The 15,522-nt window shown below is 36.7% G+C and overlaps 1 protein-coding gene across 3 annotated transcripts in view; it reads right to left on the minus strand.

Moving 5' to 3' along the window:
- Window positions 1-15,522, minus strand: part of ddb1 (damage-specific DNA binding protein 1) — a 64,018-nt gene that overhangs the window by 26,722 nt on the left and 21,774 nt on the right. For all 3 annotated transcript variants that reach the window (XR_477496.2, XR_001664333.1, XM_007568979.2), the window contains exons 14-22: window positions 14,944-15,107; window positions 13,058-13,165; window positions 10,733-10,940; window positions 10,383-10,478; window positions 10,072-10,183; window positions 7,799-7,922; window positions 5,452-5,616; window positions 4,811-4,905; window positions 1,404-1,574 (exon numbers count right to left, since the gene is read on the minus strand). Coding sequence is in view for 1 of the 3 variants with exons in the window: in XM_007568979.2 (XP_007569041.1) it covers window positions 1,404-1,574; window positions 4,811-4,905; window positions 5,452-5,616; window positions 7,799-7,922; window positions 10,072-10,183; window positions 10,383-10,478; window positions 10,733-10,940; window positions 13,058-13,165; window positions 14,944-15,107 (1,243 nt within the window). In the remaining 2 variants the exon portion in view is untranslated. The remainder of the gene's footprint in view (window positions 1-1,403; window positions 1,575-4,810; window positions 4,906-5,451; window positions 5,617-7,798; window positions 7,923-10,071; window positions 10,184-10,382; window positions 10,479-10,732; window positions 10,941-13,057; window positions 13,166-14,943; window positions 15,108-15,522) is intronic.

Genomic DNA, 15,522 nt, shown 5'->3' on the forward strand with positions numbered 1-15,522 from the left:
GATAAGCCAGCGCTAACCGAGAGTAAACGCTCTCAACAAACCCCCTAATTGTTGCTGATTGTGTTAACTTTTATACTAGAATTTGTTTTTATGTCTATTAGGGCTGAAACAATTATTCTGATTAATTGTGCTGAATTGATTATTGAAATAAACGTCAACTAATTTAGAAATCGGTTAATTGACAACTGAATTATAAAGACTCAAAAAGGCAATTTTGTTGAAAGAACAAACTCAGAGCAGTAATTAAGCCAAAACTGTACAAAACATATTTGATTTTTTGTTTTTTTTGCATTTAGGATAAATGCACAAAACATGAGTAGAACAAGTTTGTAAGCATGTTCTACTCAGAATGCATCGAGTGGCATAGTTTTAGCTTCAAATTATTTAGTGATAATAACAAAAACATCCTATTAAGCACCTTGTGTCCCTCCATATTTATCAATTATTCTAAAAAAAAAAATAGTCAGCAGATTAGCCTTGCACTGTACTGATACCAGGTCAAGCAGAAAGGGTTGAGCTGTTTTAGTCGTAGGTTTTTAGCTGCAGGTGTATCCTTTGCTACAAATGATCAAGCATACACTAAAAGAAAATTATGTTATTGCATTATATATTGCATTATAGGCAAAAAAAAATGTTTATTGTCATATTTTAGCAAGGAATTGAATAATATGTTTATTTGCATAATTTAATATTGCACAAAAAAGGATTAAGAAATTCTTTAAAAAATCTGCAGAATGTGCAATTAGTCGATTAATCGTCAGAATAACTGATAAATTAATCGATTACTAAAATCGTCAGTTGCAACCCTCATTTCTATTTCTATTTTTATATTTATATTCCAATTTTTTTAGGAGAGTAAATCGATTAAATAAAAAATATAGCTGTGCAAAACTGCTGCTTTCTCTCTGCAAATTATAATGAACTCCTTTAATACTGAAGAGAGGAAATATGACACAATCAATAGATTCTGCTCTATAATTGTGCAGGGAGCCTGTGATGGACACACGGCATCTGAGGAGACAGAACGCTCTTTCATTGTTCTCCCTAATGAGTTTGTAATGTGTCCAGTTTGTTTGATTTGTACAAGCTCAACTGTAAACTGACAACTTTAGTTAGATTCTAATGATTTGTTTCCCAATTTTACAAGAAAGGTACGAAAGAGTCAATTGGCAATGTGGAATGAAAAAAAAAATAAAAATAAAAAAAAAAATTAAAATGTTTTACTCATATAATTTGCACACCAAAAATTAGGAGTTAACAGGTAAGAAACTTAGCTCATACAAATAAAGCTCTGTGGCTTGAAAGTGAAAACTGCTTTGTGAGTTTGTATCAAAGCAGCAACACGCAGTCTTCAATTTCCCCACCTTTTCCAAGTCTTCGAGCATTTTCTCCTCACATCTCACCTCTTCAAAGTTGCCCTCCATGGGTTTGTACGCCAGCAGCAGGACAGACCTCATCAGGTCTCCCACCAGGATGAAATCCCCTTTGGTCTTCAGGTAGAGCGCCATGATGTTGTTGTAGTGGTTGCACTCGGTCCTCAGCTCCTTCTCAGCCGTCCACTCGTACAGACGGACCTGAAAAAGAAAGGCGGCTCTCATTTTAATCATTATTGTAGTAATTATTCTTGTAGGATATTATTAATTTTATATATACATTTCAGTTTCACACTAATTAATGTGTTTGAATCTGAGGTTAATGTCTGCTTTATAAATTAACTTTTACCAGTTAATGAACATGTCATGCTGTGGCAGAAATTGGTGGGAGAGCCAGGGGTGTGTCTCAACTAAGTGCTTTCACTGCATTACTGTTCATTTTACAAACACCAACTGTGATTTTCATATTAAATGCAATTCTTAATAAATTAGATCAAGCAAAAGGTAACATCATAACTGTGTCCATCGTATATGTCTATTGTGAAAAGCACCATGTTTCCTTAAAAAGTTCATGGCCAATAATTGTATAAATTGAAAAATACATTTTTTGAACTAGGAATGTCAAATATTACATTTATCATTCACTGGTGTAAAAATACACTAAGATTAAGTTACTATATTGGCAATTTTAAAAAAAATGCTTTAATTAAATTTGCAAATACAAACAACTGATCCTTTAGATATTTTCTTTCGCCGTTTTATTTGCTGTTAGTTTTATTACAGCACAAATAAATGCTGTGCTTGAGTATTAAAATGTCCCTCAAGGCAAAGCGTTGTGTATAGCAATGCGTAAGTTGTGATGTAGGAGCCAATTAGATACTGGTTAAGTGTAATTTGAGAGGAATCCATGATTGAGAGGCTCAGACTATGTGCAGTGAGCCAAAAAGAGATGAAATACCAAACAAATAAAAACACCATAAATATTAAACAATAAGGATAATAAAGTCTTAAACCATTAGTGCTCATCCACATATGAAACACAGAAGGACAAAAAAGTTAAATATAAGCGAAGTGTAATCTATATTTTTTTGGAGAATAGAATGAAAAAGTCATTGGATAAATCAACCAGGCTTCAATTAAAGCCCAATATTCTGTCATTTTTTGTAAACTCATCATTTTTAACAGTATTCTTTGATTGTCTTCTAATCTCCGAAACCAAAATTGAAACATTTACTTCTCCAACCTCATTACATAATTATAATTTTTTTTATTTTTGGTAGGTCTTTCTTGTGTTGTAAACATCTGGGAGGAGATTCAAGTGGCTGACTGAAACATTGAAGTTTTTTTTTTTTTTTTCAGACAATTAAAATTAAGACACATGAGAATTCATGAGTGTTTGTGCTTAAGCCTCAAAACTCTCAAACCTTTTAAGCAACTTATTTGTTCTTCCATGATCCGTTTATGTTCTGTGTTTCAAATTCAATAGTCAGCAAACTGAAATACAAAACTGTGGAGACCAGAATCCACTTATTTATTTCTCTTTAAGTGGACAATAGTAGTGTATTTATGGACAGCTAATTCAGTAAAACAGTTTCTTACAGCAAAGGCAGAGTAGGATAGAAAAGCAATCGGAAGTGAGAGACTTTGAGCTCCAGAAATCTGAAATCCATGACAATTGTATTCTTGATATCTCCAGATAAAGCTCCCTTTCATGTTTTTAATCCCTTTAATCTATCTGTAGCTGATCGTGATGAGCGTGGCATTATGGGGCAGCAGGGGAAGACTATTTGTTTCACACTATGTCAGGTGATTTCACTCCAATACGCATGGGATGGATTTATTTAGACATGGCAAAATGTAATTAATAGAACAGTGCTTTTCTGCTTTGAGATATCATGTGGCTCTTAAAATAAATCTAGGAGAAAAGAAACAGGTCACCTGGAGCTGAACCCACAAAAGCACAGCAGAAGGAACACAGCAAATAGTTTGTTGATGCAACTTGTTTTTTTTTTCTTTATCTTAATTAGGTCAAAAATAATAGGATGTAAAATGTTAAGCATTAACCTCTATAACAGGTCAATGAACATATAAGACAACTTAGGTGGAGGTTTGCAGAACCAAATGGTCCACTCTGGAGCTCCAGAATGAGCTAAAATTAGACAAAAGATTTAAGAGAAACTTTAAAAGAACATAATATTTACAACTTTTCATTTTCAATTGTGTTCAGGCTCAAAGCTGACAGTAGTTTGTTTTATTTCTATTAAGATAACAGTGAGAAATGTGAACAAACAAAGGCAGAGAACTCAGACGATAATCATTGAAAAGTGATATTTGCTTTTGGAAACAACTTCAGGCATCAACTTATGTGCTGTCAAGACACTGTGGCAGTAACATTCCCAGCTCCAACTGCGTTCATAAAGTGAAGACTTGTATGGCGATTTATCTAGAGAGCAGGAAGATAAATGCTTTCTGAGCGCAGTAGCTGGGAAAGTAACAAATCAGGACACAACTGTTACATTTTGCTGTATTTCACTGGGTGGAAAATGATCAATTTTGGAGAAAAAAATTGTTAAATGAAAACACTAAAAATTCTTGCAGCGTTTAGATAAACAGCTGTAGCTGTCAAAACGTTAACGTTCATATACAACCAGATCACAGCTGCAGTCAAACACTCTTAATCTGGCTAAGAGATGAGAAAAACCCCCCCCCAAAAACAATGAGATGCAGCTGAAGTAAAGTGGGTTTTGATTTAAAGCAATTTCTGGCATTTTGTAATGAAATGTAAGGCACAGCCTTGATAAATGTTTTGTTCACCTCTCTGCATACTTGATATTCCTGGCAAAAGTATTCATGGAATCCAATTTCTGTGTGACCATTAAGTGACCGCAGATGCATTTGACATTTTCCTTTTAAAGAAAAGTCTTCTTTAATTAAGACATGAACCTCATCCTAGATCTAAAAATAGTCCAAAGGACTCTGCAGACCCAGATGACAAGCCATCATACAAAGATGGTTCTAATTTTTATCTTTGCAAGTGAAGCCTTAAAGCAGGTAACTTACTCACCTGCCATAGAAAACATCAGACATGCTGATTGTAATTTACAGAATGTTTTATGGCTATAAAATACACTGCTCAAAAAAAATAAAGGGAACACTCAAATAACACATCCTAGATCTGAATGAATGAAATATTCTCATTGAATACTTTGTTCTGTACAAAGTTGAATGTGCTGACAACAAAATCACACAAAAATCATCAATGGAAATCAAATTTATTAACCAATGGAGGCCTGGATTTGGAGCCACACACAAAACTAAAGTGAAATGTTCCCTTTATTTTTTTGAGCAGTACATTATACTTCCCTTTAAAATATTTTCAAATTCTATTTTAGACGTTAAAACAATATGTGGAGGAAAAAACTTTAGCCATCACTTACTGTGCTATTTATGCTGGCCAGTAGTTTTCCATTGAACTCCACCATAGAATAGACGGCTCCTTTCACTTCTTTCTCAGCCACGGTTTGCAGCTTCCCTGCAGGAAAGATCAGTCAGTGTTCATTCAGTGAGCTTTCAAAGTGCCACACATGCAACGCTGAGTTAAATTAGCGCCTACAAGGTCCTAGAGAGAACAACTGGGAAAGAGATGTGAGAAAAATCTGAAATTGAGACAGCGCTGCATTCAGATTATAAGTATAAAAATCAAGCGCTGGACTAGGATAAACGACATAAAGCAACGCATTTTGTCAGGAACAGAGTGTGAGAGAAAAAAACACCAAAAAAACAAAACAAAACAAAAAAAATAAACAGTGCTGGTGAGAGGGGGGAATGTTTGAGTGGAAGTGATAAGAAAATGATTGAGTGAGAAGGGAAACAGGAGCCCAATAGGACACAGTGTTCTTGCCTAAAATACAATATAGAGTGCGGGGAGGAGAAACTGAAACGGGATGAAGGATGGAGAGAACAAAGCAGGCTGATCTGGGTGAGAGGACAAACATGAAAAGATGAGAAGAATCAAAGAGCGCAGTCGGGCTTGTTTGCTGAAACCGTAGAAAAAGCTAAGGGAAGCTCGGGTACTGACCGTCGGTATAATGGAAGACAATGATTCGACCCTGCTTGGGCTCGGGCTCCTCTGGGTAAACCATGGCCGTGCCGACGATGAAGTAAACAGATGGGTCTTTTCCCAGGCGACATGACACAATGCTGAGAGAATACTCGCTGGGGAGGAACTGATGGGCATGAAGGACTGGCACAAACACAAAACAGGAAGAAACAGGGCAGAGTGTGAGAACAGGTTGAAACTCCTTTATGAAGCTACTTAGAAAGACTAATATTGTGTCATGAATTACCCATGTTAACTGTGGTGACATAACTAAAAATAAAAAAAAAGGGGTTTTCTGGATTATTGTGACACATTCGTGTTTTCATGCTAATATAAACGTGACCTCAGCCAAACCGAAGGACCACCTGCACTTCTGACTCCACCAAACAAACACGAAACAAGCAAAACATGAGTGGTCCTTGGTTACAGGTCACTGCACAGGAGCCATGAATAAAAACTGCTAAACTACCTCATTAAATAGTGGAAAGCCTCCATTTAAAAAAAATAAAAAACAGATTTTATTTAATGTTAAGTGAATTAATACTATAAACTGAGTTGTAAATTTAAAGGTGCAATGTAAAGTAAAGTATTTGTACCTGAGGCTTTCCAAGATTTAATTTCTGGAAAATGTGGATTTTTTTCCACCGATGCCCTCATTGGGTTTCTATAGGTTCACACTGTGTCACCATGTTTTCAGTCATTTATCATTTTTTAAGAAGGGAAAGCAAGAAAAAAAAAAAGCTTGGAATTGGAAGTCAGATGTGGTATGTCAAGTTCAGAGTTTTTATTTTGAAGTAGTATCACCACTTCCTACCAATAACCCTTGAAGGTTTTTTTTTAATCACATTAGAATCACAACTCGAAATGTATTTTATTGGCATTTATGTAACACGCCAACAACGTGCACAATTGGGACGTTAAGCAAAATAATGGTGACATACTTTTCAAAAGATAAAACTACACACCAGTGACTTTCAAAGGCATTTGGCTACTGTGTGTTTATTTAGGGGTATCAGAGTAACAGAGATTCATAAACACACACCATATAGATTTATATTTGGAAAATAAGTTGAATATCACATAATTTTGCACCAAACTTAAACTTATGAACTACTTTGTGTTGTTCAATCACATAAAACCACTAAAAAATATATTAATGTTTGTGATTATGATGTAACAAAATGTGAAAATGTTAAGAGGCTATCAATTTGGTGTCCAACACAACAAGATGTCAAAGTGCTGTTGAAACAATCAATTAAGGCTCTTCAATTGGTCAGTAACACAAAATATATCCAATTATAGACTACAATAAAGGTCAAAACAAACAAAATGATGAAAAAGAAGGATTTCTGTTTATTTGTTAACCGTAAGCTGTCAATGTTCATTTATTATCCCCAAAAAAAAAAAAAAAAGAATCCTGCAGCGCACCTAATTTTATCTTCTTATATGGTCAGGCTGCCCTCTTTATGTGATGAGTTTATCTACAAAGTGCCATGAAGAAATGACTCCAGGAGAAGGAAAATCACTTCAGAGCTTCTTATTTAACTAAATCCATATTGAGGATCCCAGAAGGGATGTGCCTCATAGTTTCTGTCAGAGAAGATTTGGTGTCGGGTGCATTGATTTACTTATTATGCAAAGACAAATGCATCTTCGTTTATCAATATTTTCTCTGAGATATTATTTATCAATCTCTCCTTCACTTCTCTCCACCTGAGAGGCTTTTTAATAGTTTCATAGCTTCTTTCTAATGAAGATCGGCCAATAACACGCCGAAGTAACTGATATACAAAGCAGCTCAAGAATCAAAATCTATGTCCTCTGCATCCGAATGCATCTCACATCAACAGTGTAGTCAGCTGCAGATACATTGTGCTGAAACAGTCTCTTATTTACATATTGTTAACAGGTGACATACACTAATTTATGAGGGTAGAGCAGCAACCGGCCTTTTAAAAAGAAGTCTTGGTGCAGAAATAAAATCTGCAATGCAAAACAGAAAGGAGCAGGAAGCAGTCACCTCCACTTGGCTTCCCTATAAAACGTGTTCATCATTAATTTAGAAACTGCATACAGATATATGCATACTTTTCATTCCTGGTATTAAAGACTGAATAGAGAATCAACACCAAACTGCAGTAAGTGGTAAAAATAACCTAAGCCTTTTAAATGTAAGAGATTAAATAAGGAAAATTTAGTTGATTAAAACGGCATAGTCCTTATGAGATCAACTATTCCACCAAGCTGAGAGCATTTAGCCACCAGAGGCTTCGCATGGATGCAGCAGCTCAGAGTTCAAATGGAAATGCAGCCTCGGCTGTCTCACCTTCAAAGGTGTGTTGATCCACGACGAGCAGACTGTGAACCTCCACCTCCTCACCAAAGGAGGTCTCATGTGGAGAAGTGCTGCTGGGGAAGAGCTTGCTGGAGCTCACACTGCTGGAGAGCGCCTGTAGACGTATGAGACAGGATGCAGAGAGAGAAGTGAGGGCAAAGACAAATGTGGTACATGCCAAAAAAAAAAAAAGCACAATACACAATGTGTCTGCGTGGGAAGCGCCAACGGCACAGTCGGCACCATCTGCAGCAGCAGATGTGCAGCATCGAAAATCAGGTAAACATCATTCTGGTCATCAGATGTGAGAGGCTCGGTGGCAGTAAACACAAACACACAAACAAATAAAAGTACACACCTGTCCCCTTTGGAGAATCTATAGAAATGAGCAGGACAGGTAGCACATGTGCACGGCTGAGAGGACGTTTTAATTAATTCTCCAGCTGATCTGATTGCTTCGAAATGCTGGCAAATATTTTTTTAAATGAAAATATTTAAAGTTGGCTTAATTAGGGAAAAATGATTTCATAGATGGCTCTGTCCGTATCGCGCTACGTTCTTACTAAAGAATGGTTTGAGGTACATCTGGCACAAAAACAGCAATTCTGTTTCTCACATAAGGAAGATTTAGACAGACTGCTTCAGGGGTTTTTTTTTTTTTTCCCAGCTGCCAAGGTATATTTGGCATGTCATTTAGAAGGAAGATTTATTTACTAAACCATATGCACATATTTTTCAACTTAATTATATATAAAAAAAAAAATCAAGTCTGTTCCAAATAAAAATAGGAAATTATGCTTAATTAATGGGAATAAACCAATGAGGTAAAATATTAAGGGTATTTTCAGGAGGAATCAAGAACATTATTTAGCATACACAAAACAGTAAATTTATTTTCATAAATCATTCTCACAACAAACTGTGAACTTCGGCCTATTTTAATTTACCTGGACGGCGCGCCGTCTCTGGGACAAACTAGTCATAAAAAAATAAGTATAAAAAAAAAAACTAAAAAAAAACCACACAATTTGACTTGACTCTCCTTAATGATGTTAAATGTCATTTTTAAGGGTTCTTTGGCAGGCACTGAGGCTGCTATGTGATAATTATGAACATGACCTTCATTATGGAGTGTTTACCAAATAATATTCTGATAGTGCTGTAATTCAGAACTACATGGGCTTCAGACTGGGAACGTTGTCTCTTTTCCAGCCTGAACAACTGGTAGGATTATTGCTGCCATTACCTTTGTGTACTTCTGCTTTCTTCCTCACCATGGAAGGTATATTTCCAGCTGTGTTTGCTCCTGTCTCCATCTGAACTGAGCCACTAAAACTTTACTTCTTCTTCTTTCCAACAGAAAAGTACAGCTAGGCCAATTCTCATCTTAGCTAAGGTTTTTTGAGGTTTTGATCTTTGAGTAATTTTTATTTCCCCACAGTAGAAAGTTGTGTCTTTATTCCGGGTGTAATTGTTGACAAAATTATTGCAGCAAATTATTCCTGACAGAAATCCTCATCTATGTTCATCAATAGCAAAGCTGATATTACCTTACCGTATTATTCTTTTTTACCTGTGTAAAGTTCTATTTTTCCAGCGCTGCTCTGTTTAGCTCTGGCAATAATTTTGTGTACTCTGTTGTATTCTCCATATTTATTAATACCTGTTTTTTTTAATTTATTTAACCTGTACAGCCAGAGAAGGTCCTTTGAGATAGAATCTCTTTTTAGAAGAAGTGGCCAAGAGGTAATAGAAAGTACTCCTGGGACACTGTTGTTGTATTTAGCTGTGTAATTCAGCTAAACACAAGGTAGTCGTTTAAAAAGCAGTTATTGCTGCTATTAACTTCTTGTTTTTGTACGTCATCAAAAGTACTGTTTTGTTTTCCAGTCTCAATGCCACCTGGTCATGACAGACAGCAGACTGAACCTGGTGGAGGTTTTAATGTTTTTCTTATTTAAAGTAAGCTGCATCTCTTTATTGCCACGATACGCTTGCTTAGAAAGAAGAATTTGATGACCTTTTCACCACATTGAAGTCTACGATCAACTTAATTTGACTGGATTGTAACACATTTAAATTAATTATGTGGAACTGGATTCAAACCTGACTAAATTATTAGATTTAATAGAATGGATCTGATTTGAACCAAACTGGATTCTGTTAAAAAACAAAAATATGTTATGAGACGTAAAGTGCATTCAAGTTCTTAGTCAGCCTGGTTGCTTATATGAGACAGCAAAATGAGTCCTATGATGCAGTACCTGTGTGCTTGCACTAGGCCGTACGGCAGACGTGGTGCCGCTAACATCCTGGATCTCCACCCGGCTCGACAGAACCCCGAAACATTGTGAAACCTCCTGGTAACAGATCCGCCTGATAGTGAGATGGAGACGAGAAATTACCATAAATATAAGCTAAAGTGAAATAGACAATAAGTTGAGCAGCTTTTGCCATTAACAAGGCTGAAAAAAATACAGCTACTACAAATGAGAACATATTTTGTGATAAAAGCTGTGAAGCATTTATATTGAGTTTTTTTCCCCCCAACTTATTGTTTGAATAGACGACTGACCTTGGAGACTCGTAGAGGGGAACTGTGCGAATATGGAGTTTTTGAATTTCATCAATGGTGCCGATGGTCAGTGTGCTGTTGTTGGCCAAAGCCAGACTAAAGAAATCACAAAAAGAGAAACACCAAAAAAATAGTAATTTACAGAGGAGAAAAGAAAGAAAGCAAAAAAGAAAAAAGAAAAAAAAAGAGAGAATAACAGTTGCATGTCCTACAAATCCAAACAGACAGACTGTATAGGTCAATGCAGTCTGTGGGAAACGTATGCAGAAAGCTGCGTATGCTAAAACAAAGTGTTCATATACATCACATCAGAGAAAGCACTGTTGTAGCGAAAAAGTTTCCCTGCTGACCTGTCCGGGTAGCCCTCAGAGTTGAGTGGGCACATGTAATTGACTTCCTTCAGATTGACGTTGGAAAACACCAGCTTGTGGTTGGATGAGTAGATAACAGTGGGCCGGTCGGAGCAGGCGAAGACGTTTGAGGTGGACAGCGATCTGAAGGTCCGCAGCACGGTGGGCTGCGTGCCAAGAGTGACCTTCTTACGCTCGCTGAGGGCTCCTGGGAAAACACAATGAGGTCAAGGTGTATATTTAACTCCAGGTGGAAAGGTGGCTGTTCTAGTTGTTGTTAAGGTCGGAGGAGCAATTTGCAGTAATGTTTGTCCTTGTGTGCTCAGCGAGCCCTGAGCTTTGTTTAGAGCCACTTGCCTTTACTGGTTTTATCTCGTTTTTAATTCATGTGCAGTAAAGGCATATATAGCATACTCAGCATAGGGCCTGGCTCTGTCTTTTGAAGTTCTGGCCTTCTCTCCCCTCTAACTAACATACTATGTCTGTGATCCTGTGATCTGAGCAAACCAAAGTTAATGAGTACATTTATATGCACACTCATACCGCAGTTTCTGCCTTGGTTTTATTCAATTTAGAGCAAGAAGTTTACAGGAGAAGTGATCTGATTATTTTTAAATCCCTGTGTACGTCCTTGCAGCATTACCCCAGCCCTGAGTCGGGGTTTGAACAGGAGCTTCTTAATGTCTGCAAACAATCGGAGGAAAAACGTCTATTTATTGTTTACTTGGCTGAAAGAAAAATCATCTGCAACTCTGATATTTGATTGATTGTCAACACTTACAAAGTTGCAGCACTTCTCTTTTGTCATGAGGCAGAATGGTATTTCAGACAGATGATATGACAATACAACGTCATCCTGTGCACTGCGGAAATTATGTTATAATCTGCAATGACAATAAGATGCAGCTCTAATGGACTACATTTTAACACTTGACTGCACTTTGAAATCTCATCACTTGTTAATGTCCTGAGGGGTAAATAAAGTTGGATGCAACTTATGTACCATTTAATGTGCAAATAATGAAACAAGAACACAGAATTAATCTGGTTTATCTTGAGAAGTTCATAACAGTTCTCATAATTAGAAAAAAAAAAAAAAGAGCAGCCAGTCGGGTGTATTCAAACAACTCAAAGTTAATTTACAGCTGGTGAAATCTGTGGCATAATGTCTTTTTGTTGACAATTGTCCAATTATATGCAGTCAAGTGGGTACTTTGACAGGACGAAACCGTTTTACTGGCATCTTTTGGCTTCCGATAGCCACAATAACAAAACTAGCAGAGTGCAACAAGTCTTTCTGAACAGTCATGAAAACAAACACTAAGGTCGAAACTAAATGTTTTAAACTGTGACTTTCATGAAGAATTTAAGAAGCACGCTTTCTAAAAACCTCCACACTGAGAGAGTCGTGTCCTCCAGCTGCTAAGCAACAAATATGATGCAGTTAGGGAATGTCTGCAGAATTGGCTCGAGGATTTAAGCCTGAACACAAAAATGGACTAAAACTGGCCTTGAATGCTATGAATTCTTAATAATGCTACTCCTGTTACTGGTTGTGTAAAATATAAAATGTTCTTCTAACACATTTCCTGTAAAATCTACAAAGATGATGCAGAGTGGAAACTCGAAAAAAAGAAAGTTAAAAATGTGAAAAGTGAGTTTAGGTTTTCCTATTTGAACAGCTTCTCCTGCTGCACAACATTTATGAATTATTTACATTTATCAATGCCATGGACTTTATTCTCCACATTTTATCTAAATGTTGAAAGTATTCCTGGTTTAATGCTTTTGTATTAAACCTTTGGTGAATTTAGTGAGTTCATGCTGCCATTGACAGTGTCATATTTATTATTAATAAAACCTATCAATTATTCTGATGATTAATTGGATTAGACAACTGGCACATTCAGCAGACTTTTCATTTAACTATTTAAGCCTTTTTATACGTTACTTGAACTACATAAAACAATGCAAATGAACAATTATTGCCTTAGTTTGAGTCTGTCTACTCTAGTTAATGACCAATTACTAAATTAGTTGACGATTATCTGAATGAAAACACTCCTGGCTCAGAGCTATAATTAATTATTTATAATCAAATATAGAGTTTTCATCTCAAACAGTGCATCGGGATGACGTCTGTTGGTAACCAGCTTGAAGATACTGAAGTTCTTGGATTTCTACAGCCTTTAGAGTTATTTTGTGATAAAAGCTTCACTGGTAGTCCTACAGTTCTGATTGAAATAATATTCCTACAAACAGATGGATCTAAAAATGCAACGTTCTCAGATGTAATGGGCAGAGCGTTTGTGTTGGTGAACCTACCAGTCTGTAGGTCAAGACCAAAGTAGAAGAGTGCTCCGTCTCCCAGGGCACACAGCAGGTAGTAGCTGCCTTCAAAGGTGGTCATTAGGATGGAGCGAGGGATGATCTCTGAGGACATAAACAAACCGCTCATTTAGTTTTCTTCTGCAGGGAATAGTTACATCATCACAGCGCTAAATGACTGCCAAACAGTCTTTGTGAGAGGAATTTTACAGGGTTTCTTCATAATTACATACTGGCAGGACAAACTTTCTTCTTTGACTTTGTAATGTTTTCTTTGACTCGAAGCCTTTTTACATCTGTGGAACTTTCTCTAAAAAGTAGCAGTTACATTTTTAACTTTGAAATTGATTTGATTTGATCATTCTAAAGAAATTGTGTGTTGCAGACCAGAAAACAATACCATTAAACAAGAAAAGAGAGAAAAAAAACTAAAATATTCAACGGTAACAAAAGCAGCAAAGAGTACAGATGGGCAAAGTGTTTGAGAAACAGTTCTCGGCTTTCAGTAAAATAATAAAAAGGTCAACTTTCAAAGTGTTACATAAACTTTCTACTTCAAGTTTTCCAGTCCAAGTCCTGCAGACAGGCTACAGGATACCCTTTTTAAAGAGAGAGAAAAAATGCAGACAAGTTTTAAAGGCTTAAAGATTAAACAACTGCCAGTCAAATACAGATGGAGAAACTGCAGCAGCATCGAGGGAAAGCAGGAGAGCATTGCAACAGAAAGGTAGAATCCATACAGCATCCCTCCAGCACATTTTAAAACCCATTCTGTCCAGCTCCTGAAATTTTGAAACAAACTGAATGATAAACTAAAAACACAAGCATTTTGTTTTCTTTTTCTTTTATTATCTCTAAAAATGAAGTTATTGAAAAAAAAAAAAAATCCTTCTTAAGCAAGATAAAAACGGTTTGAATCCCAAATAGTTGCACGTCAGGCTGCAGTGTCTGTCCCAAGGTTTACTTTAACATTTATCTTTAAAATGAAGAGTATAAAGTCTGCCTCCCAAGATGCTGCCCACATCCTAAAAGGCAAATAAATCCTCATGAGCAGACAGAGCGTCTCCTCCCCGAGGCTGACAGAACAGCTCACTCCTATAGAGCCGCAGCCAAACTCATTCAACCTCACACAGCAAATAAGGTTCATTGGGAAAAGTCTAAATTATTCAAGATTTTTGAAATATACGTATTATAAAATAACTGTTAAGATAGTTCAATATTACAAGAATGTTTATCAAAACCAAACCCAAGACATCATTTGGCTGAATCCCAAAATTATTCATGAGAGCACATATCAGACGTGTTCCATGGGATTGAGATCAGGACTTTAAGGTGGCCTCTCCAAAAGATTAAGAGTTTGTTATTCTTAAGTCACTCTGTAGCTGTGATCTGGCAGTTCCTTCTTCATGAAATGTAAACAGAAGTAGGATCAGACCTTAGAAGTTGTAGGATTTCTCTTCGCAAAATACCAAAAGCTATTTCTCTCACATTTGCTTTTTTGGTTTGCCTTAGACTTCACCTGCACATTCACACCTCCCCAAATGAACAGAACTTTCTGGTTTCAGTTTCATTAAAAAGCAGACTAAATTGGCCTGGTGTGAACGCACTCTATGTCAAACAAAGATAAAGAAAAAAAGGTAGTATGTATTATGTGTATGTAAAAACATCACATAATAATCACACAAATATGATATTGGTTTGTTTTACAAACCTTTAGGTGTTAGTTTCCATGTTGTTTACCCTTGGATCTCTGATTTTGCAGAACTAAGCACTAAACTCTGCAACATAATACACCCAGCTTCATTTGACAACATCTCCACCTGCCCTCATGTCAGACTGATTTCCCTTTTTCCAGTAAGCTCAGCTCTATTTTCCGCTCTCACCTCCACCCAGCATTTCCTTGTGCAGAGCCGTGAAACAGGGCAGTTTGAGCACACGTGCAGAGATGTCGGTCCACAGTCCCACAGCGCAGAGCGTGGACTCGTTGCCACCCTCCCCCAGAGGTGTGATGTCCAGGCAGGCCACCTCATGCTCCATCTCTGTGGTGCTGCGGAGTAGGAGGAGGAGATGAGAAAATCATAAGCTGGCTTCCCCCTTCCATGGAGGAGTGTGTGTGCATGACGCACAGCAGACAGAGGTGCATAGAGGTAGTTGGGGATAACTGGGTCAATGACACTGAGCAAGACTTTTGATACATTTTTCATCTCATGTGAGCTGCAATTTGTTAAATAATAAAACAATCAGATGGTCAGTCATACATTAAGGTCAGATTAAAAATTTAGGACAACGTAATTGTCTGTTTAAATAACATTTCCAACACATTTTTTTTCCCCCTTTACTTTTTCTCTAAAATGATAACGTAGGTATTAATATCTCAAACAAAGAGACAGAAACACTGGACATACTAGTACAAACCAATAAAACATCTGTAATGTTACACTCTGCACTATCGCACTGTAAAT

This window comes from Poecilia formosa, unplaced genomic scaffold (assembly GCF_000485575.1).
Source record: "Poecilia formosa unplaced genomic scaffold, Poecilia_formosa-5.1.2 Scaffold234, whole genome shotgun sequence".
Lineage (NCBI taxonomy): Eukaryota > Metazoa > Chordata > Actinopteri > Cyprinodontiformes > Poeciliidae > Poecilia > Poecilia formosa.